This window comes from Nannospalax galili, unplaced genomic scaffold, assembly GCF_000622305.1.
Source record: "Nannospalax galili isolate Female #2095 unplaced genomic scaffold, S.galili_v1.0 scaffold41, whole genome shotgun sequence".
Lineage (NCBI taxonomy): Eukaryota > Metazoa > Chordata > Mammalia > Rodentia > Spalacidae > Nannospalax > Nannospalax galili.
Genome location: NW_008344991.1, coordinates 2102435 through 2125616, shown reverse-complemented (window position 1 = coordinate 2125616; position 23182 = coordinate 2102435). Strand labels below are relative to the sequence as shown.

Genomic DNA, 23182 nt, shown 5'->3' with positions numbered 1-23182 from the left:
ATACATTTTGTAACTACATGTGATTCTAAAATTACTTTAAAATAAATTTTTAATTAAAAATATAATGCTCTTCTTTTCTCTATCTCCCTCACTATATGTACTTAAATCATTCTTCTAACACATGTACAGTTTTATATGAAAGGCTAAAATAGTTTTCCTTTTTTTGTTCATTATCTCAAGCTTTCTGATTAATTCTCTTTATTGTGATTTTAGGGATGCAGAGATGAGATTTTGGGCATAGAGGTACACACTGGATATTTAGAAGGAACTTTATAATGTATACTAATCTCCTGTATCTTGGCCATCTCCAGTGGTATGGTCAGCATCCCAGAGACCCTTCTGAATTGTGAAATAAATGTCGCAGGGGGAGGGGGAGCCAACTCACTTCCTCTTACCACTTCTTTTATTCAATCTTCTTTCCTGTAAGGTTCAGCTATTCCTGAGGCCAAACTCCTCTACCACAAGACCTCATAGACTTTACTAAACATAGGGATCAAAGCCAGGATGCTTACACAAAAATAAAACATGCCCTGGAAGCTGGAGACCAGAACACAAATAGGAATTTAGGACATTAAATTAAGTAGAAATCTGAGAAAAACCTAAAGATATGCCAGCTATCTGTCAGAGTTACTAGCGCAATGACTCAAAAGAAATACACCTGAATTCCGATTTGCTTTATACTAGATTTTCTGAGCTACTAGGCCAACTTTAAATATTACATTATTCCTGTAATGTAATTAAAACCTCCTTTAAATATAGGTGTGGCTGTTCTTTGATTTATTTTCATGGTTAGTAATATCACACCACAATGATGAATCCTTATAACTATAACGTCATGGTTTTTTAAATCAAAGACTTAATTACCCCCTCTATGTGGAATCCCAATATTTATCACATAATATAGATCATTGCTCCTCTATGATATGATCAGATACCTGAAGTCATGTTGCACAAGCAAAACAAAGAACAAACAAAAACATCAATGGAAAACTGGGTATGGTGGTGCATGCCTGTGATCCTAGCACTCAGAATGTGGAGACAGGAGGATCAGAAGTTCAAGGTCATTCTTGACTACATAGAGAGACAGTTCAAAGCTAGCCTGGATACTTGGGACCCTGTCTGAAAGAAAGGAAGAAAGAAAAAGGACAAAAAGAGGGGAGGAAGAGACAGAAAGAAAGGAAGACTTCAATGGCTTGATGGCATCTCCCTTACTTTTCTAAAACTTTATTAATAAGGGAAGTTCTTATGTGTTGTTGAAAATTATAGTTGTGTTCTGGAGAGATGGCTCAGTGGGCAAAGCATCCACTATACAACCATGAGGACATGAGCTCAGATCCCCAAGCCCAAGTAAAACTGTACACAGCAGTGCATGTCTGTATCCTCAGCACCATACAGCAAGTCAAGATGTAGAGATAGGACAATTCCAGAAGCTCAAGGGGCAGCTCTCTGAGCACGCACAGTGAGGAGCAGCTATGCTAGCGTGCCCAGTGAGGGGCAGCTCTCCGAGCGTGCACAGTGTAGAACAAGAGACCCTGTCTCAAACAAGGTGGAAGGTGAGGAGGGATTCCTGGACTTGTCCTCTGTTCTCCACATGTGCACTGTGGCTGGCAGGTGCTCAAACTCACACATACCTGCATACACATATACCACACCCACACACACAAAGATGAAAATAAATAGAAAAATTAAAGAAAATATAGTTATGAAATGTTTAAAAATAAAATTATAGCACATGGCTGGGCGTGGTGGCGTAAGCCTTTAATCCCAGCACTTGGGAGGCAGAGGCAGGCAGATCTCTGTGAGTTCAAGGCCAGCCTGGTCTACATAGTGAGTTCCAGGTCAGTTGGGGCTACAGGGAGACCCTGTCTCAAAAAGACCAAAAAAAATTACACCACACGAATGCATTAATATTCATATCCAACCGCCTGTCTCAAGTACTGACACTAATCCATCAGGCTTCCCGTAATCTCCTGTCTCCTTGGGAGGGACATTTCAGTTTTGCCATTCTGAAACACATGTAGTTTGCTATATGGGCTCAGAGTTAGATGAGGATGAAAGTGATACATCAGTGTTCTACTACATGAAGCCTCTTTTCATGGGAGGAACTCCCTTGTCTTTGATTGCTCAAAAGACTCAGCTCAGAAATGAGGGCTCTTTTTTTGATACTTGCATTGCAGTTCTTTGAGAGACATTTCTACTATTACATTTATAAGCTCTCCTAAACTCTATCTAGGGTGGCTGCAGTCTTCTCTGATTTTTATAATCTAAAGTCAATATTAGAGACTGCTGGGCCAAGGAAGGGATAAATAAATGCATTTCCCAGTTCAGTGCAGCCACTGGGATGCTCCAAAATTGAAAATCAGACAGGTAATAGGCAGATCTACACGTCACCCCTTATCCATCATGTGCCCATCACTTTACCTCTTATAACTAAGACACGCATACCACCATCCTAATTGTTTTTATTTGTGAAAAGCAAGCAATGAAATTCTACTGGTCATGATTATTATAATGAGGTCATAAACCTCCCACACGAAATACTTGTGAATTTGTGGCAGACAGCTTTCCTTGGCTGTAGATCACTGAAGCCATGTGTATCCATACAAAGGCCATAAATCCCAAATTCCAAAGAGTAGCATTGCTAGGAATAGGTACACTTTAATGCTTGAATGTCATTAAGAATGTCAACCTGGGCCTGGGGACACACATCTGTAATCCAGGAATTCAGGAGACTCAGTCAGGAGGATTGCAAGTTTAAGGCTTGCCTAGGCTACATAATCAGTTCAAGTCCAGCCTGGTCAAATGTAGGAGATCCTATTTCAAAATAAAAATACAAGAGGAGGGGCTGGAGATGTAGCTCAATGGCAGAGCACTTACTTGACATAGAAAGGCCCTAGGTTCAATCACCTGTACACACACACACACACACACACACACACACACATACACACACACAATAGCCTAGCAGAGGATCATAAAGGAAACATATACTGGATAGATAAGTATTTTATTAATAATCGTTTTAAATGAGCACTTTAGGTATAGACACAGTTGATGACTACATGCATTAATTAAGTTTAGGTCATTTGAAGTATGGAAAGGCCTATGAAATACAGTTCTTATCATCCACCTCCTAAAAACCCCTAGTTAGAGGTGATAAGACTCTTATAAACTCTGAGAAGTTGTGATGCAAGGCAATGATTGATAAGTGAAATTGGAGTTCAGAGAAGGGACACATCCCTTCCAAAGTGATTAACTGGGCAATATTCCTTGAAGAATGTGATACTGCAGTTGAATATGCAAACCAAAAAGTTAAACATTTGTCAAGTGCCTACTGCATCCAATGTCTACCACTGAGTTCTGCTTGGAAATCTTGCATTCATGTCATGATCTTCCCGTATAAGAGTGTATAATCTGGTCAAGAAAATGTCCCATAAGCACATAGATGCACAAATAACAATTACCAATATATTTCAAGATGACATTAGAAATGATAATGACAGAAGGCAGTTCTTGATTGGTTATGCTAATTAGTTTTTCAGAAAACAATTGCTTTCAACATTAGCAGAGGAAGCACTTACTTCTCTGACCCATTAGAAGCACTCAACAGAAACCTTCTTCTGTCTCCCATACACAGCTGTTTCCCCCACTCTTCTACCCCTTCTCCATCTCTTTTGGTGGTTGAGACTCATCTCTGATTGGAACTGGACTTGATCTTCTATAGTCTGTGTCCATCTGTCCAGGATCTGATCTTGTTCCATGGCTTTAAGTCCCATATGCATGCTGATGGCTGGAAAATTATCTCAACCCCATACCTCAACCCCAGATGTTTTCCTAAAGTCCTGTTTGTTTATCCAACTCCCTGCTCAAATCTCTACTTGGTTTTCCACAAGGCATCTCAAAGTCAACATGTTTAGAACCAAGCTCCTGATTCCTTTTAACACTTGCTCTGTGCTCCAGTTTTACATATGTCCCCTAAAGCTCATGTGTTAGAAACTTGATCCTCAGCATAACAGTGTTGGGAGAAGTAATTAGTTAACAGGGACTCTGCTTTCAAGGTGAGATTAATGCTATTTTAGAAGGGGGTTCATTTAAAAAGGAGTTTATCCATCTGTTTTTTCTTTCACTCATTTTCTTCTTCTACTTTCTAACACAGCAACAATTCTCATCAGATTCAAACCTCTTGATGACAAATTTTCCACCCTCCAGAACTGTCATATATGTATCTCTGCCCTTTGTAAATTACCAAGTTCCAGTATTCTCTTACATTCAAGGTCTGGCCCTGCTTCCTAAACTCATCCCTCTCTCCTGCTCTCTACCTGTATGGTTCTAAGGATTCTGAGTACTACCCTGTGCTAAAGCATGAGGAGCTTACACCAACAGTGGGAAGGTCCTGCTGGCTATGCACTGAAATGCTAGTAGGCCCATCATTTAATAGATCAATGGTCATTTGACTTATTTATCTGGTGGAGACTGCCTGCTCTGCTAGTAGTTTGATCAACACATTCCATAGTTCTCCTAGTGATGATGATGAGGAGGAGGAGGAGGATAGTTATTCTCTCATAATCCAGAACTATTCTAAACATCTTATTTATATAGTTTATATATTGCTCACATCCACTCATGAAATAAGAAAGTGTCACCACTTAACTAGTGAAAAAACTATGACACAGAGGGGTTAAGCACCTCAAAGTCATTTATATATAATAAATGCAGCAGAAAGGGCTTGGAAATTAAGTAGCCCTGAGGCTAAATCCCATGCTATTGGTGCGGGGAACCACACACAAACACTTAACCTAGCAAATGCACACTTGCCTTTGTCCCAGTGATCATTCTTGTTGTGGCTTTCCTGACAAAATGGGGGTGAATAGAGCAGTAGCCTCCAGTACTTTGATCCCTGAGAGAGCCAGACATGGAGATGAACAATTCCACAATCTTGTCATTAAGTGCCGCAGTAGATGGATATCCTGCAACTATGGGGACGAAGTACCTTCACCTTGCCTACATGGTCACGGATGGCTTTTAGGAGTTGGTGAGCCCAGCACATCTGGGATGCTCTACGTTAGCTCATCATCACAACCAGGTGGCCTAGAGTGGTCACACTCTAGAATTCTGGTGTTAAGTAACCCTGATGACTGTAAGACTTACAACCAGACAACTTTGGGTAAATGTTTTAACCTCTCTGAGTTTTGGTTCTTCCACTGAAGAAACATTCATAGCAGTTTTTGTTTTTGTTGTGTGTGTGTGTGTGTGCGCGCATGTGTGTGAGGAATAGATGGAACAAAATTCGTGCTAGAAATATAGACTAATTCCTAGAGCATTCTTGTAACCAGGATGCAAAATAAGCATGACTTGTGGTATAACCAAAAGATAAGCTGGTATTGATCTCCCATCAGAATGCATATAGCATGGAAATCCTACCTGTCTCTGGATTAAAACTCTGGCAGGCCAGTAGACTTACACAGTTGACTTCACGTAGTGAACACAATGCCAAGTCAGAAGTTAGAAGTCAATACTAGGAATCATGTACTGACTTTGGTACCACCTCTCTCTCAAGTCGGGGATGCCTCATGCGATACCTCTAGGGCACATGGGGAGCATGGGAAGAGGCTTTCTCCCTGTTCCTCCTCCTGATGCTGATCCTACACAATAGCAACCCCACCAGTCAGTTTATTCCCACTGCAAAGGACAGACAAGGGGAAATAAGGCAAGAGAGGTCCACCTAAGCTGGTGGCTTCACATTTGCCTTCTGAATGCAATAATGTGCTTCCTTTCTAGGTACTCCCCTGAGCTCTTTCTGAAAATATCTGTGGTGGGTGAGTCTTTGCTGAAGACTTCCTGATTCAGGCTGCTTCTCTGATCCAGCTAGCAGCTTGCAACTCTTTCCTCAGCCCTTAGACACACACCCCAAGTGTCCCTCAATAGTCTATATTTTGGTCCTGTATTCAGCATCAGAGATGAGCCCACACGGATCTCTTCCTCCAGGGTCCCTAGCTGGTATATGTAACCATGTACCTCTTGCCATAAAAACTTTTGAAGTATAGATTCAGCCCAACTTTAGCTGTCATTTTCCTATGGCCATGCCTTCTTCAGATTATTCAAGCATGAGGTTACCCTAGTCGGTGACATTTCTTTGTAAGTTTCATACATGGAAGACCATATCACATTCACATTTGTATTTGATAGCCAAGATATTGATACGTTTATTAAAATCAGAGAGAAACAATAATGATTCAAAATTCTATCGTGTATCTACTATAATTTTTGGATTGTGAGGACAAAACCTGGGAAGGTAAACATCAATGGACTTTCATGTTTTCTCTGAGATCAGACAGTTCTTAGAATGCCACAGTGCAGGAGGAAAAGCAGGGCAGCTATGCAAAGACAGGACCATCCCAAGTCCCTTACCAGGAACACGGAAAACCATTAAAAACTTTAAACATTCATGATTAACCTGGCATCATGAGTGTGCTATGTTAGAAGCACAGACAAATACATTTGTGTCTTCCCACAATGTCAGAATTCATTGAATTACAATATAAGCAGGAGAGTCATTGGTTTCATTGGCAGTAGTATGCCATCTAGTTTGGATCATTACATAACCAAAAACACAAAAAAAATGTTTATATATATGTATGTATAGATACACACACACATATATATACACTTATATTTGTATATATAAAGCATCATAATTCAAGGAGTTTCAAAAAGGCTAACTGAGACACAGAAGCAGGAAGCTGATAGAGATGCACAAAGGGTCTCTGGGTTGAGTGTCAGATATATAATCCTGCTAGAGTCTTCTGGAGAGAGACGCTGCTGTTGCAGAGTCAGGACACAGGGTCACAAGTTGAACCTAGTCTCAGTGTTGAGCTGTGCTGCAGAAGTGAAGTGTGGGGCCAGGGAGGACATAGAGCCAAAGGGCAAGATGGGTCTAGACAAATGGACAGATCAGCAGACAGCAGATGCAAGCAGGTAAAGAAACAGATGACAATTAGAGTAGGCCATGTCAACAGTGATGACCAAGCTGGACTGAGGTGCCTGGGATGGTAGGTTGTCCTTTGCCTGTCAGTCTCTTGACACACATGCATCTGGTCATCTAACAGTCCAGTGGGGTTGTCACTGTGTCAGGTGTCCCTCTCTTTAAGGGGTCTAGGTAAGGGAGCTGCACCCTTTCCCTCAGTCTGGTGTGCCTAGTTTTCCTGTTGTGTGTTCCTATGATTCTCATTTACTTTGGTAAATTGTAAGGCGGCACCTTTTCTACTTTTAGGAAGTTAACATTCTGCCCCATGGATGGTGCTAGAAAGATGATGTCTGTTGTTCACATGTACAAAAAGGTACAGTCATCTTGCCTGTGATTTCTCTCACAATGAAATAAAAGCTGCTTGTAAATGGGGTCTCTCGGGGTAAGGCACAGTCTGAAAGTCACTGTTTCACATGATATGGAGCAACTTAGATCAAGGTACAGCCTGATCTCAAGGCCTATGTAAGGTGACCAGAGGAATAAATGAGGCTTCCCAAGGCAGGAAGTGAGGGAATGCCAGGAGCTGTAGCTCTTGCATCCACAGCGCAGACCATCATCATGGCAGATTCTTCCTAGCCCCTGTCTTCCACCTGGGTCCATCCCTCATTCTCACCACATCTTTCTCCCAGCTCATTCTCATTCCCCTTTTCTTCACTAATTAATTACCCCAAGCAAATCCTTTTGTTTTGAACCTTTTGCAAGAGTTTCTGAAAATTTTTCAAAACTATTTTTAGAGATTTCAGAACTCTATTTGCTTGTATTATTAAAAATTAGAACTTTGCAATTCCAACTAAATGGAAAAAAGTAAGTTTTGAGTCATCCCGAATACCAATATTTTCTCCCCAGTATCAGACCTGAATGATATGAACGTTCTGTTGAGAAGTTGGGTGCTGATATAAGCCCTCAACCTGCGTATGCTTGCAGAAGAGAATAAACACGCATGTACTTAACTAATTAAAATACAAAGTGTTTATACCTTAGTCATCATGCTCAGACAGAACTCCCTAATCATAAATTCTGGCTGACTTATGGCTATAAAAAGTATTTATTTTTTTTTATCACGGTTTCACTTGTTGTTCAGTTGCCAAATTATTTTCTTGTATAGTTTGATGATAAAAACAGAAACTCAAGTATTTATGGAACTTTCCTTCTTAAAATAATTTTGAAAGGATCACAGAATTCCCAGCCCTTCAACTCAGTAGGACTGTTCTGAGCAGTGCTGTGTGTTCTTGGAGCATTTCACATCAGTTCAAGGTGGGAAAGCTCCCAAACATGAAGGCAACCCCAAACCCCCACCAAGTAGCTTTTCTACCATTCCTGTGTCAAGGCAGGTAAAAATCACAGCAGAGAGAATTACTCTTGCCAACCACCTGCCTTTCATCCAGGAATATCAGTACTAGCACTTTATTTTAGTAGTCAAAACAAACTGGAGTGGGCTTCTTGACTCAGGAGCCTGAAGTTTGAGCACAGTCTCTGATCTGACCTTCTTTCACCTCTTTGCCCCTCTCACACCTCCTTCTCTTCTGAACTTACAGAGAGCTGTCTGCATTAGCCTCTCTGGCCTGGAAATTTTCCAGCAGTCATCTGCCAACTTGGCTATTTAGCTGTGAGAATAGTTAAAAGACTTGCTGTCTAGCTGTGGTATTGATTCATCTTGTAGTATGACTCAATTTGCCAATTAGAATCTAGTTTCTCAGTAAAAAAAAAATTCACACATACAAATCAGCAGTTTTGAGAGATCTGATGAAATAATGGCTAGTTTACCCTGAAAGGCTTTGTAAGCTAAAGCCAACATCTAAGTAAATGCCACAGTAATCAGAGAATCATCCAAACCCAGTGGTTGCCAGGGCCTCCCGCCAACATCCTGTTTTCCCGCCCTGTGACTTCTGTTCCATAAGCATTCCACTTCCCCGTTTTCTCCTCGAAGAGCTAGCTCTTTCTGCTCAGAAGGTCCGCACTGTAATCTTCTTCCCAAGTCTATATTTATGCATCTTCTGCTTTGTTCCTCTCGCACTTTTCTTGTTTCACTTACGATATCATTGGGCTATGAATTTCTGAGTTAATAACAGAGCATTCTGATTCCTGGAGTACACACAGGTCTCACCATAATGTAGTGTATTGGGGCTGCTTTAGAGAAGGGAATGGGACCAAAGTTCTGTTAGACAAAGTCAGATGACATCCATGGTAGATTTGCCCCATTTGAATTGTATTATTAATGACTAGAATAAATTCACAGAGTCCTGTTTGACTCTACTTGAATCTAGATTTAATACCAACTCCCCTTAATCAAAACACTAAAGTCTTTTCCAGAATCAGCTTCCAGAACAGCATTTGGTTGGAAGTAATCACCATGTTTCTCAAATGCAATCCTATTTATTTGGGGTTCTGTAAGTGTTGCATATAGATCACGTGCATATATCTAAAGCTCTTAAGGACATGATTTTAAACATCAAATTAGAAGCCTAAAATAAAAACTGAAATCAAAGTTGTAATAGCCAACTGAGTGTGAAGAAAAATCAATATTTATAATTTCCTAAAACTTGTTTTTAAAAAAATATTTGTTTATTTATGTGTTATGTGTCTGTGTGAGGGTATACACACACATGTGGGTGTGCCAGCCTATGTGCCCATGCAGAGGCCAGAAGACTGTGTCAGGAGTTATTCTCTATCACTCTGCCTATTCCTTTGAGGCAGGGTCTCTCCCTGAACCTTAGGTTCTTGTTTTTCTCAACTAGACTAGAAACCAGAAAACCCCAGAGATCTTTCTGTTTCTGCCCTATTTGGAGCAGGATGCTCTGCTTCTTGTGTGGATGCTGGGATCTGAACTCCAGTCCTCATGGTTATGCAGCAAGTGCTCTTAATCACAGAGCCATCTCTTCGGCCTCTAAAAACTTGCAAAAGTCTCTTAAAATATTAATAAGTTTAGTTCAATAGTTACACTTATGAAAATTTTCATAAATAAACAATCGTGGGAATAAGCAAGGCTTAGCTCAGGAGATCTACTTATAATAGTAAAAATGTCAATCTATCTAGTTTCCACAGATTTGGCTAAGAAGACTAGTATTTCCACCTAACTCACATTGAACAAAATGCAAATGAGGAAACTGATGCCATAAAAAATGTTTACGTGAAGTTTAAAGATGCAAAGAAGTATATGTTTTTTTTGAACAGGCACACACACACACACACACACACAGAGTTCTAAAGTATGTACCTAAACATATCGTCAGTGGTTACTATTATGTGGTGAATGATGAGTGACTGACTGTATTTTCTTCCTTTTAATTTCTTTCATTTACTCATCCTTAATTTTCTGCATTGAATATGAACTACTTTTATGCAAATAAACTTATTTTTTAAGAGTTTACTTCTAGAATTCTTTTCAGATTTCTGTTTTAATGATTGGAGTTTGCATAATACTTAAGAATGTTTAGTTAACTATCCTTCCCTGTGATTTTCTTTATTTAAGTTGAGTCACCCATCACAAGTGTCTATTATTAAACAGAAAAAGAATAAATAGGAATTCGCTAAGTGTAAGCTAAGGAGGCGGCTTTGTCTTTGTCAGTAAATTTCCCAGGTAACACCAATAGCCAAACTAAGCACTACAGTTTGTATTTGTAGGCAGAAATAAGTAGAACATTATAAAATATCCACTTAACATGATAGTTTGAAAAAATAGGTAATTTTCTTTTAGCTACTTTTTAATTTTTTATGTGTGTGAATGTATTGCTTGCATGTAGGTAGGTAAACCCATGTCGTGCAATGCCTGCAGAGGTCAGAAAAGGGCATCAGATCCCCTGAAACTGAAATTAAGGACAGTTGTTAGCTGCCATGTGGGTGCTGGGAATAGGACCCAGATCCTCTGCAAGAACAGTCAGTGCTCTTAACAGCTGAGCTATCTCTCCAGCCCCTCTTTTAGCTACTTTTGATATTTACCTACTAGTTATTCAGAGCCCAATGGAATGATTAAATGAATATTTATGGCTTCCATGAGAGTAAATAGATCATTTTAATTACAGAAATTCCACTCAATTCAAATGATCAAATTTTTATTGAATAATTGTGTGCATACACAACATATGTTATTAGACATGTTAGGACATTAGAAAAACAGTGAAAATATAATAAATATACCCCTTGTATACAAATATGTGTATATATGTAGATAGATAGATAGGCTGTTGAATAGATAGATAGATAGATAGATAGATAGATAGATAGATGATAGATAATGAGATTCAATATAAACAGTGAATAACACAAGCAAGATGCAGAGACAACCAAAGAAAACAATCAAGAGTTAAGGGCAACCTATAGAATGCAGAAAACACTCTTATTAATCTTACAAAGGATTAAGATGCAGATATAAAGAACTTTAAAAGCTCAATAATAACAGCTGGGCGTGGTGGTACACATCTTTAATCCCAGCACTTGGGAAACAGAGGCAGGCAGATCTCTGTGAGTTTGAGGCCAACCTGGTCTACAAAGTGAGCTCCAGGCCAGTGGGGGCTACAGGGAGACCCTGTCTCAAAAAGACCAAAAAAATAAAAAATAAAAAATTTTAAAATAAAATAAAAGCTCAATAATTAAAAATACAATTTAGTTAAAATGGGCAAAAGATGAATAACTATTTCTCAAGAAAAGAAATTCAAATAGCCAATAAATTTATGCAAAACTGCCCAACTTCATTATTCATGACAGAAATGTAAGTCAAAAATACAATTTGAGGGGGCCGGAGAGATGGCTCAGCAGTTAAGAGCAGTAATTGCTCTTGCAGAGGACCCAGGTTTGATTCCCAACTCCCATGTGGTAGCTAACAACCGTCTATAACTCCCGGGTATCTGACACCTTCTTCTGACCTCCACAGGCACTGCACAACACAAATGCATTTAACACATGTGCAGGCAATACACTTATACACAGAAAATAAAAATAAATATATAAATAAAAATATTTTAAAAATACAATTTGATATCATCTTACTCCAATTAGAATGCCTAGAATCAAAAAGAGAAAATGACAAATGCTTGTAAAGACATGGAATAAAAGGATGTCTCACACACTGTAGGTGGAGATGTAAGTAAGTACACACACTATGATAAGTACGTGGAATGAAAGGATGTTTCACATGCTGTAGGTGGAGATGTAAGTAAGTACACACACTATGGTAAGTACGTGGAATAAAAGGGTGTTTCACACGCTGTAGGTGGAAATGTAAGTAAGTACACACACTATGGTAAGTACGTGGAATAAAAGGATGTTTCACATGCTGTAGGTGGAGATGTAAGTTAGTACACAACACTGGTAAGGACGTGGAATAAAAGGATGTCTCACACTGTAGGTGGAGACGTAAGTTAGTACGCACACACTGTGGAGAATAGCATGAAGGTTACTCAAAATACTAAAAATAGAGCTACTATATAACCCATTATTTCTCTTCTGGACATATGTCCAAAGAAAATGATTGCTACTGCTGTTGCAATCAACCAGATATCCATAAACGGATCAACAGTGTGTTAGTTAACTTTTCTCATTGCTGTGATCAAATACCTGAAAAGAAGCAACTTAAGAGATGAAGGGTTGATCCTGGCTTATAGTTTAAGAAGAGACACAATCCATCATGTCTGGGAAGGCATGGGGTGGCAGGACTGGGGGGAGTGCCTGGTAACTCTGAATATACAATGGTGAAGCAGAAAGTGGTGCCATGATACAAAACCTCAAAGTCTTCCCCGAGTGACCTATTTCCTCCAGCAACACTCCATCTCCTAAAGATTCCATTTCCTTCCAAAACAGCACCACCAGCTGGAGACCAGCTGTTCAAACACATGCATCTAAAAGGACATGTCACATTTAAACCACAACAAATAGAAAATGAAAAGGTGGTTTATTCATATCCCGTGGTATGATTGAGCTATGAAATAGAATAATCTATCATTTACAGGAAACCTCAAGGAACTGGAGAACACTACGGAGGAGAAATAAGTCAGACACAGAAAGACAAATTCTGCATGCTGTCTCTCAATGTGGATATTGAATGTAGAGCAATGATTACTTGAAGCTGGAAAGGTTGGGAGAAAGGATCACCGGAGAATGGATGACGTACTCCCAAACAATTAGAACTAAGTTCTAGTGCTCTACAGAACAGCAGGAGAGAGATGAATTCATAGCAATATATTATAGATTTTATGGATGCTGAAAGAGAGTAGCCTAAAGTCTCCTAAAACAAAGTAATGAGAGATGGAGATGTTACACCCTAGTTTGATTAGTACACATTGTATGCATGTATTGCAGTACTTCACTGTATCCCAGAGTGTGAGGAAGTAAAATCATCACCTGTTAATCAGAAATTTTATATGTTTAGGGAGATATTAACTACCCCAATTCAGCCTATACATACTGTATACATACATGAAATTACCATATTCTTCTATTAATTTATACAATTAAAATAATTTTAATGACAGAAGAGATTAATTCTAACCAAGAAACATGAAATTTTTCTTGGAGGACATAAGATTTTTGGCTAGAATTAAAATTATATTAGTCCTGCTTGGTTAGTAATAGAAATAAAACCCAAACTCAATTAAATAAGCAGAACCAATTGGCTTATATGGGAAGGATGCCTTGCTTTGGCAAGACTAGATCTACGGGCTAGCATCATGCTGTCAGGTATATCTTTCTGCTCTGGATAGCCTTTATTACATAAAGTTCTACACAAAGATAACTGCAGAAAACAGACAGTTACATATTGTCTTTCCCATTTCAAATATGATAGCAAAATGCTATAAACTGGAAAAACGTATTTCTCACAGTTTTACAAGTTTGTGAGTCTAAGAGTAAGGTATCAGTAGATGCAATGTCTAGTAATGGACCACTTCTTAGACTTGTAGCTATAACTCTACATGGCAAACAGTACAAGGAGCCCTCCCAGGTCCTTTTTATGAGGTCACTAATTCCATTCACAGGGTACCACCTCAATGATCTAATAACCTCACAAGGGCCTCATTTCCTAATCCTGTCATCTTGGGGATAGGATTTCAACATATGAATTGGGAAGGGGAAAGAATGCAAATATTCAGGCCATAAATCATACAACAATTAACTGGTCAGTCAACCAGTGACCCTGATTGATTGGTCAGCTAAGTAATATGACTACCACAGTAGAGTGCAGAGGGTTCAGGGAACCCTGGCTAAGACTTTCAGTAGAATCAGATAGACTCAAGGAGCTATAGGCTTCCCCATCACTCCTCTGGAGTGCAAAAGAAAGGGCAGGGAAAAAGATTTAACTTCTCAACAAACATTATTCTTACCATATTCCATTTCAAATGGATAGTATATTATAAAGTTATAGGAGGGAATGAAAGAACTTGAGCCAAGATGCAAAAGCAGGAAAATCAGGAATGATCTGTAAGGTTCCTGTAGAGTACAAAGTAATTCTGTACCAGTTATAGTCTCCTAATTAAGGTAATTATAAATCTATTTTCCTTTACTAAGACTTTTATACTTGGATATATATATATATGACATATATAGTTATAAATTTAACATTTAAAATTTTTTAACTTTTAGTTGAAAAAAGTTGCAAATATTTATGGTAGAAAACATGGTATTTTTGCATATGCATACATTGTGAAATGGCTATAGTAAGCAATTTAACATGTGCATTATCTCAAATATATACCTTTGTGTGTGTGTGTGTGTGTGTGTGTCTGTGTCTGTGTGTGTGTGTGTGTATGTGTGTTCAAAACCCTGGAAATGCCTTCTCTCAGCAATTTTCAGGTACATAATTTACCATTATTAACTGTAGTCACTATAATGTAAAACAGACCTTTTGAACTTATTCTTTCTAACTGAAATGTTATGACTTTGACAAGTTATCTCCCAAAAGCCACCCACCCCCAGCCTCTAGTATAATTTTTCTCTCTATGCTACAGCTTAAAACCATGCAGTATTTGTATTCTGTAACTTGCTTATTTCACTTAATATAATGTCCAGGTTCACCCATGTTGTCACAAATGGCAGGATTTCATTTTTTTTAAGGATAACTAGTCTACCATTGTGTAAATATGCCATATTTTCTTTATCCATCTATCCATTGAATAGACATGTACATTATTTCTAGTGAATGACACTATAAGGAACAGGGCATTGTAGATCTTTCTTTGACATTTTGAGTTCAATTCTTTTGGATAATACAGTAGTAGGGTCTTGGATTATATGATAGTTTCTTTTTTCTTTATGAAATTCCATACAGTTATTCATAATGGATAAATTAATTACATTTCCACCAACAATGTGTGAAGTTTCCTTTTCTCCATATACTTACCAATTTTTCTGTGTCATTTTATTATTTTATTTTATGTGTATGTGTGTATTGCCTGCATGTAGGTAAGTGCACCCATGTCGTGCAATGCCTGCGGAGGACAGAAGAGGCTGTCAGATCCCCTGGAACTGGAGTTACAGACAGTTGTTAGCTGCCATGTGGGTGCTGGGATATGAACCTAGGTCTTCTGCAAGAACAGTCAGTGTACTTATTCGCTGAGCCATCTCTCCAGCCCCTACACTTACCAATTTTTATCTTCTTTTATCCTTTCAATAATAGCAATTCTAACAAGTGTGAAGTGCTTGGGATTTCATTTTGCATTTTGTGATGCTTTGTTATATTGAGCATTTTTATAAATACCTTTTGAATATCAATGTTTTGGTCCAAGAAGTGTCTACTCTAGTCTTTTGCCCACTTTTAATTAAATGGTTTTCTTACTATTGAGTTGAGTTCCTTATACATTTCAATATTAGCTCCTTATCAGATATGTTTCCTATAAATATATCATCCCATTCACCGGTTGTCTCTGTATTCTGATGATCATTTCCTTTGCTATGCAGGAAGCTCATGTGCATTTTCCTTTTCACTGCCTTGCTGTTACTATCATAAAAATCATTGCTCTAGTAGCATAGAGCTTTTCCTCTGTTGTTTCCTTTCTTTGCTTTTTCTTTCCCACCCCCTCTTGGATAACTTTGCAGTTTTAGGTCTTACATATAAGTTTTTAATCCATTTTGAGTTGCTTTTGCATAGTCATCAGTAAGTTTGCTTAGCACCATTTATTAAAGAGATTGTCCTTCCTCCACTATATGTTCTTGGCACCCTTGTTGAATTCAATTGACCATAAACTTGTGGATTTATTTCTAGGCTCTCTGTTCTGTCTCATTGGTATATGTGTCTAGATTTATGTTGGCACCACACTGGCTTATTTACTATAGTTTATACTGGATTTTGAAGTTGCTGAAACCTCTAAAATATTGACAAAAATTTGAAGATGACATAGATAAATGGAAAGATAGCAAGTACTCATAGACTAGAAAAATAATAACTTTAAAATGCCCATGCTGCCCAAAGGAAATTCAATGCAATATATATCAAATTTTCAAAGATAATTTTCTCAGAAATAGAAAAAAATCCTAAAATTTGTATCGGAACTATAAAATATCATTAATAACCCAAGTAATAGTGAGCAAAATAGAATAAATTTAAAGTTGTCACACTACCTGGTTTTAAAGTCTAGTAATTATTTGAATGCAACAGGAACTTGATGTATATTTCTTAGTGTATATCCTATGATGAATACTCTTGTAAAGCAACAAATTAAATTGTTAGCATCAACACTAACCTTTAATTTCTATGTTTTATAAAAATTACTACCGATTGATTTAGCTTAGAATAGTGTTTACTTAAAGTAAATCTTTTTTAAAAGTAAATTTTAATCCACTTAAAGTAGAATTCAATTTTAAGCTCTTAGGACATTACGTCTTTTGAGTAAATGATTAATAAATGTATATGGCTATTTCCATGAATTTATAACAGTAATCATAAAACCATCTATCATTTTTAAAAGCCGATTTGGGGCAGATGTTTGTTTGTTCCTTGGCACAACCATGCCTGGATGTGAATTCATTTTATGATTCACAGACTCCCTGAGGGCCCATGCTGATATGATTGAAAACGGGCCAATTGATGTTTTAATCCTTTCTGTCCTTCAGGAAGAAATGGAATTAAAACCTAAGTTTCTGTTGTTCAGAATTTGTTGCACTGAGCTAAGATTATAGATAGAATGTAACATTAGATCCTTGTTAAATGGATTTATAATCTCAATTAGATATACAGGATAGTGACCTCGACAAATAGAATGTAAAAGTCACAACTTGTGAAAAACTCAGCAAGAAACTGGAAAAGTTAAAAAAAATGGCAAAAAAAAAAATTCTCTGTGACTGGTGTTTGCTAGAAATAACTAAGGCGTGGAAGTGAAAGGTCAGCTTGTGCTTCTAGAACTGTCTCCAGTATGACACCTTGTTTTGCTCTGCACTAGTTTCTCTATCTTCAAGATGATTCGTGCTTTACAGAGAAAAGTGTCCTAGTTTGGCTTCAGTATTGCTGTGATAAGCATCATGACCAGAAGCAAGTTGGAGAAAAGGTTTATTTAGTTTACAGCTCACAGTCCAACAGCAAGGAAAGTCAAGGTAGGAACTCGGGGCAGGAATATGGAGGAAGAAGATGAAGCAGAGGCCATGGAGGAACACTGCTTACCGGCCTGCTCCTCTAGCCTGTGCTTGCCTGCTTTCTTATACAACCCCAGGACCACCTGCCCAGGAGTGGCAGCGCCCACAGTGGTCTGGGCCCTCCCAAATCACTCACCATCCAAGAAAATTTCTCACAAACATGCCTACAGGCCAATAAGATAAAGGAAATTCCGTAGCTGAGGTTTCCTCTTCCCAAGTGTGTCAAGTTGATGACTGACGTTATCTAGCACATGAAGGGATATATGAAATGAAAAAATCAAAAGCACTTCACATTCACAGAATAAAGTTTAAAAAGTGAAATAATATGGATATGAATTGCATCTAACCATTATCTTACAAAATAAATAAATGAGATAAAATACCTTACTTTAGGAGGATTCATTTTAAAAAATGATTTGAAGAAAATAACAACCAGTATGTTTTAACCAAATCACATTTAATTAATTTCTGACATATAAAGCAACTCTTTAGAATAAGTTAGATGAGTATAGTTTAGCCATATCTGATTCTTTACTCTTTCCTGAATACACCGTAGTTAAGTAGGGTGATGTGATGAATCCTAATCATAAGTGTAATGTCACTCTGGATCAAAGAACTGGATAACACTGTGAGCTTTCCACTGTTTCTGTTCCCCCTGGCAGTTCTACAAGCTTGATGTTGGCAGGGTGAATCCACAAAATGGAGATGCTGATGTTCCCTGCTTGGAAGAGGACTGCCCTACAATGACATTAGATTTCAAAGAACTTGGAGAAGTATAGCAAGAACATGTCACTGCTGCACAGCCTGGTGGCTCTCCCAGAAGAGCCTATTTACACCCACATAATGAATTGATAAATTATTTGTGTTTTTATATTTTATTTATTATTTTTATTTTATGTGTATGAGTGTATTGCCTGCATGTATATGAGTGCACCCATGCCACGTAATGCCACGGAGGTCAGAAGAGGGCTTCGGAGTCCCCTGGAACTGGAGTTAAGGATGGTTCGTGGCTGCCATGTGGGTGCTGGGAATTGAACCCCGGTCCTCTGCAAGAGCAGTCATAAAACACTGGATTAAAGACACTAAAAGCTAATGTTGATTACAACGTAGAAGTTAGCAAGCAGATAATTTCACCAATTTTTTTTCAGTTCTAGGCATGAAATGCATGGATCACGCATACTATGTAAGCACACTATCACTGAGTTCAGGGTCATGCATTCTATGCAAGCACTATACCACTGAGGTGTACCCTCAGTTCTAAAAAATCAGAATACATAAAATCAGTGAAAAAATGTCTAGATTGAAATAAATCATTGCATACAACTGTATTGATTTGATGACAAATAAGTCATTTTAAGGGAAGTGCTGATGATTAAAAAAAAAAAAGTGAGGAACTTCCCAGAATGGGTGAAAGAAATGTATACAATATGGCTATATTACATAAGAAATAACTGGCATGTCATATTTTAAAAGGTGCAGTGTGAAGTCATTCTTCCAACTTTAATGACAGAACATGCCTACCAAATCAGTGTGTCCAGTATAAAGAATAAATGGACCAATGTCCAAAAGGAACAGATAAAAAGATCAACAGGCTGCTTTCTTCCTCCCAACTCTAACAGACCTTGATATCAAAATTATCAGCCATCTGAAGAATCCCTTCCTGGTCTACCTGGTGTGTGTGGGTATGTGTGTGTGTGTGTATACACTAATCCATGCTTGTGTGTATGAAGGCCAGAGTTGGGAGGTGAATGTCTTCCTCAATCACGTGTCACCTTATTTTTATATTTATCTGTTATTTTTATTTTATGTATATGAGTGCATTGCCTGCATGTATGTAAGTGCAGCCATGTTGGGCAGTGCCCACTGTCAGAAGATGGCATCAGATCCCCTGGAACTAGAGTAATGGATGGTTGTTAGGTGCCATGTGGGTACAGGGAACCAAACCAAGGTCCTCTGCAACAGCAGCCAGGGCTTTTCATTGGGGAGCCATCTCTCCAGCCCCTTGACCTTATTTTTTTTAGACAAGCTCTCTCATTGAACTTGGAACCCACCAATCTGACTACATTAGCTCACCAGTGAGCCACTGAGACCCTCCTCTCTCTGTCTCCTAAGTGCTAGAATTGCAAATATGCAGTGCCATGGCTGGGTTTTCACCAGTGATAGGGATCCAAAGTCAGGTCCCACTTTACTCACTGAGCCATCTGTCCAGCCCCAAATCTTGTCTCCTATCCGTTAATACCAATCTCCCTTAATTTATTGGCCCTCTTTCTTTAACTGAACTTGGTGACCCTCTTACCTCTGATGTTGCTGACCTCTGTCAGCAGCTTTGCTCATTAACTTTGAAGGTCCTCAGTGACCAGCTTATTGATGATCTGGTTACTCATCCATGACCTCAGGCACAGTAAGTCACCAACTCTTGCTCATTGCTGTATACCAATCCCAGCAGAGACCGCACCAATGTGGTTCTGCTCTAAATAAACATTATTTGATTATGAATGGAGATCTGGCTTAAAGGATAAAATATTTGAATAAGGCCTAGCAAAATCAGAGCACATAGCTCATTGCACTCAGATTGCTGAGGAGTTGGTCACCTTTCTCTCTACTAATCACCTTCTATCCATGGAAGGATCTCTCGTCTGCTACCATTTCAAAAGATGCTCAGAAAATATTTGATGAAAAGATGGATAAATGAATAAAAGATTTTATAAGCACTACATATAAAGTATAAGAAGGATCACACTGATCTAAGAGTGAATTTGATGATGCGCCTTAAATTATGAAATGTGATAAAGCCTTATTATTATACTTATTTTGAGGGAAAAGAGCAAGAAGCAACCCAGCACATTTATTTGCCATCACTTTTAGGATATCTGTGGTTCAAAAACAGCTTTGAAAATAGTCATTTCAAAAAGATAACATTTGACTTCTGCTGTGAAAGGAGAAAAATATTCCGTTTATTTACATTTTTAATTCTTTTACATTTCTATGTGTTTGAATGCATGTGTATGCTGCATGTATACAATATACAGGCAGAGCCCAGAAGAGGGCATCAGAGTTACAGGTAAGTAGCCTGATGCAGGGGCTGGGATCTGAACTCAGGTCCTCTGAAAGAGTACCAAGTGCTCGTAATCACTGAGTCATCCCTCCAGCCCAACAGTAAAATAGTCTAAAGACACCTGCATATAGGGTAGTTAATAAAAATAGCATTTAGGTCTAAATCTTTCCATTCTGGTTCTTATTTGGATATACTACTGTACACTCAAGTCAAATGTTTATGGGTCTTTTTGTTTGTTGTTTCTTTTAAAACAGGATTGCCATAAATCATCCCAATGTCCTGCATGAAAACTATACATTTACTCTAGAATCCTAAATGAGAATGTTCACAGAGGGGGTTGAGGCAGGGCAGCATGGGCTGGTGGCTCAGTGCTTGCTGTTGAGCAGAAGGAAACATTGTGCACCAACACTTCTCTTCCCACCAGCTGTTACTGTGTTTCTGCTTCAGATTGACAGGCTGGACGTGGAGAGCTTGTTTAGCAACATTGAGTCTGTGCATCAGATATCAGCCAAGCTGCTGTCCTTGTTGGAAGAGGCCACAATCGACGTGGAACCGGCCGTGCAAGTAATCGGTATGTTTATTTTCTTCTCAAATTCTACAGATACAACGGGAAATAATATTTTAATAACCCCCTGGTACTTTGGTTTTATGTTTCTGGCTCACAAAGCTTCTCAGGAGCTATATAAATGTTAAATCCATCTTCAGGCTCATTGTAATTACACAAACCCTATATTTATCTTCCAATGGGTTTGTATCCATTTGTGACGGTCCCTTAGTTGCACTAGCACATGTTTGCTTTTCAATTTCCAATCTTTGAGTCTCTCTGCTTTCCAGATGTTCTTTCATTTTGTTTTATGGGTAGTGCTTCCTTGATCCTTAAAGAATTAAATATTTTCATGGCTATACCGATTTCAGACAGTGTTTTTTCTGATCTTGTACCTATGAATTGCTTTCCACTTTACTCTTAAATAGTCTTACATATATTTTTATTTTTACTCTGACAAGGTTTTTAAAATGATTATAGTGAATATCATATCAAGAGTATTTAGTCAAATTTGTATTCTCTCCATTTCTTAAGCATGACAAAGAATTCTTTGAAGGTGGTGGATCTGAGGCATCATATACGAGTGTTATTTAGTCTAAGAAGTCTATTAAAGGAAGATCACTTTGAAATTTCACATATTATATATATATATATCTGAAATACTAGATGAGTTAAGGATCACATAGGGGATGCTGGCTGTCCTGTCATATTCTCCTCCAAAGCCATTGTCCTTTTTGCAAGTGACCATGGCCAGCATTTGCTGTAGAGCCTCTCTGAGAGACTCTGCGTGGACACTGACACACTTTATGTCTTTATTGAATCTTCTTTTTAGTGGAAATTAGACTTACAGAAATGACATGGAATTGGTTTTGTTTAGTATTTATTCAGGCCCAAAATTTGGTCAGCAGGCTGATCTTATGGAAAGGTGACTACAGTGATTCAGCAGCTTTAAATTGTCTTTCTTTGTAGTTAAACATCCCCAATAAATTTCAATAGTGTTTTCTTTCTATGGAAAGACTTACACATGCTTCCACTCTAGCAGAGATCCCTTAGCCATTCATTTGTTCATTCAGTGAATAGCTAACAAAGCAGCAGCAGAAGAAAATGCTGGGTGGCATGACTGGGCAGTGCGAGAGGAAAAAAAGTCATCTCTGACCTTCAAGAACTTGCAGTAAAACAGCTCCTTGAAGCAAAGGCAAGTGTCTGATATGCCAATAGAGTACTTTCTACACCCCTAAGAACTATTCATGGGAACATTTTGGATAGAGAACCAAGGAAAGATTGCAAGATCTTACTTAGGTTTAAAGGTATAAGTAAGATTTCCAGGTTGGACAAAAGATGCTCTTTGCATTTAGCATAAACAGAAAGTATCAGTGTGTTTAGGAGATGGAGCATCATTAAGCCAGAAAGAAGGCACATGTAAAGGAAGAGTGGGGAACAGATCTGGAGCTGCAGCCTGGGGACAGGCTATACCAAAAACTGCTTTGGAATTTGCATGTAATGAGCCATTAAAAAGGCTTTTCAGCAGAGTGTGGTAAGACAAACAAGTTTCTGGAGAAAGAAGCACATGGTATAAATGAACAAAATGGATAGAAGTTGAGCCCCAAACCAGTCATAGATGGTTATACATAATTCAGGCATGTTGACAGTAAGCAGGTAGGCCACGGCAGGTACACTGAGAATACAAAACTGTCCATACAAAAAACAAATGCAGAAGAAGACTCAAGTGAGATTTAAGGATTTGTTCATGTGCTAGAGTCACAGACCATGCTGAGTTTAGGGTTACCATATATACTGTTGCTTAGAACACATTGGTTCAGGCTTACTTAAGCATTCACTTCAGTTTAGCAGGAGCTTAGATTTTTCCTTTTTAAACAAACACCATTTGTTTTGTTTTGTGTATATGTGTGTGCTTGTGTGCAAGTGTTCATGTGTGCGTGTGCATGTCTTTGTGTGTGTATGTGTGTGTGCGTGTGTATGTGCCAGAGGTTAACTTTAGTTGTTCCTC

The 23182-nt window shown here is 38.4% G+C and overlaps 1 protein-coding gene across 1 annotated transcript in view; it reads left to right on the top strand.

The window, feature by feature from the left end:
• The window catches only part of Arhgef38 (Rho guanine nucleotide exchange factor 38), a 176670-nt gene that overhangs the window by 59005 nt on the left and 94483 nt on the right, over window positions 1-23182 (top strand). The window contains exon 3 of the mRNA XM_008841273.3: window positions 21078-21201. Within this exon, the coding sequence (XP_008839495.1) occupies window positions 21078-21201 (124 nt within the window). The remainder of the gene's footprint in view (window positions 1-21077; window positions 21202-23182) is intronic.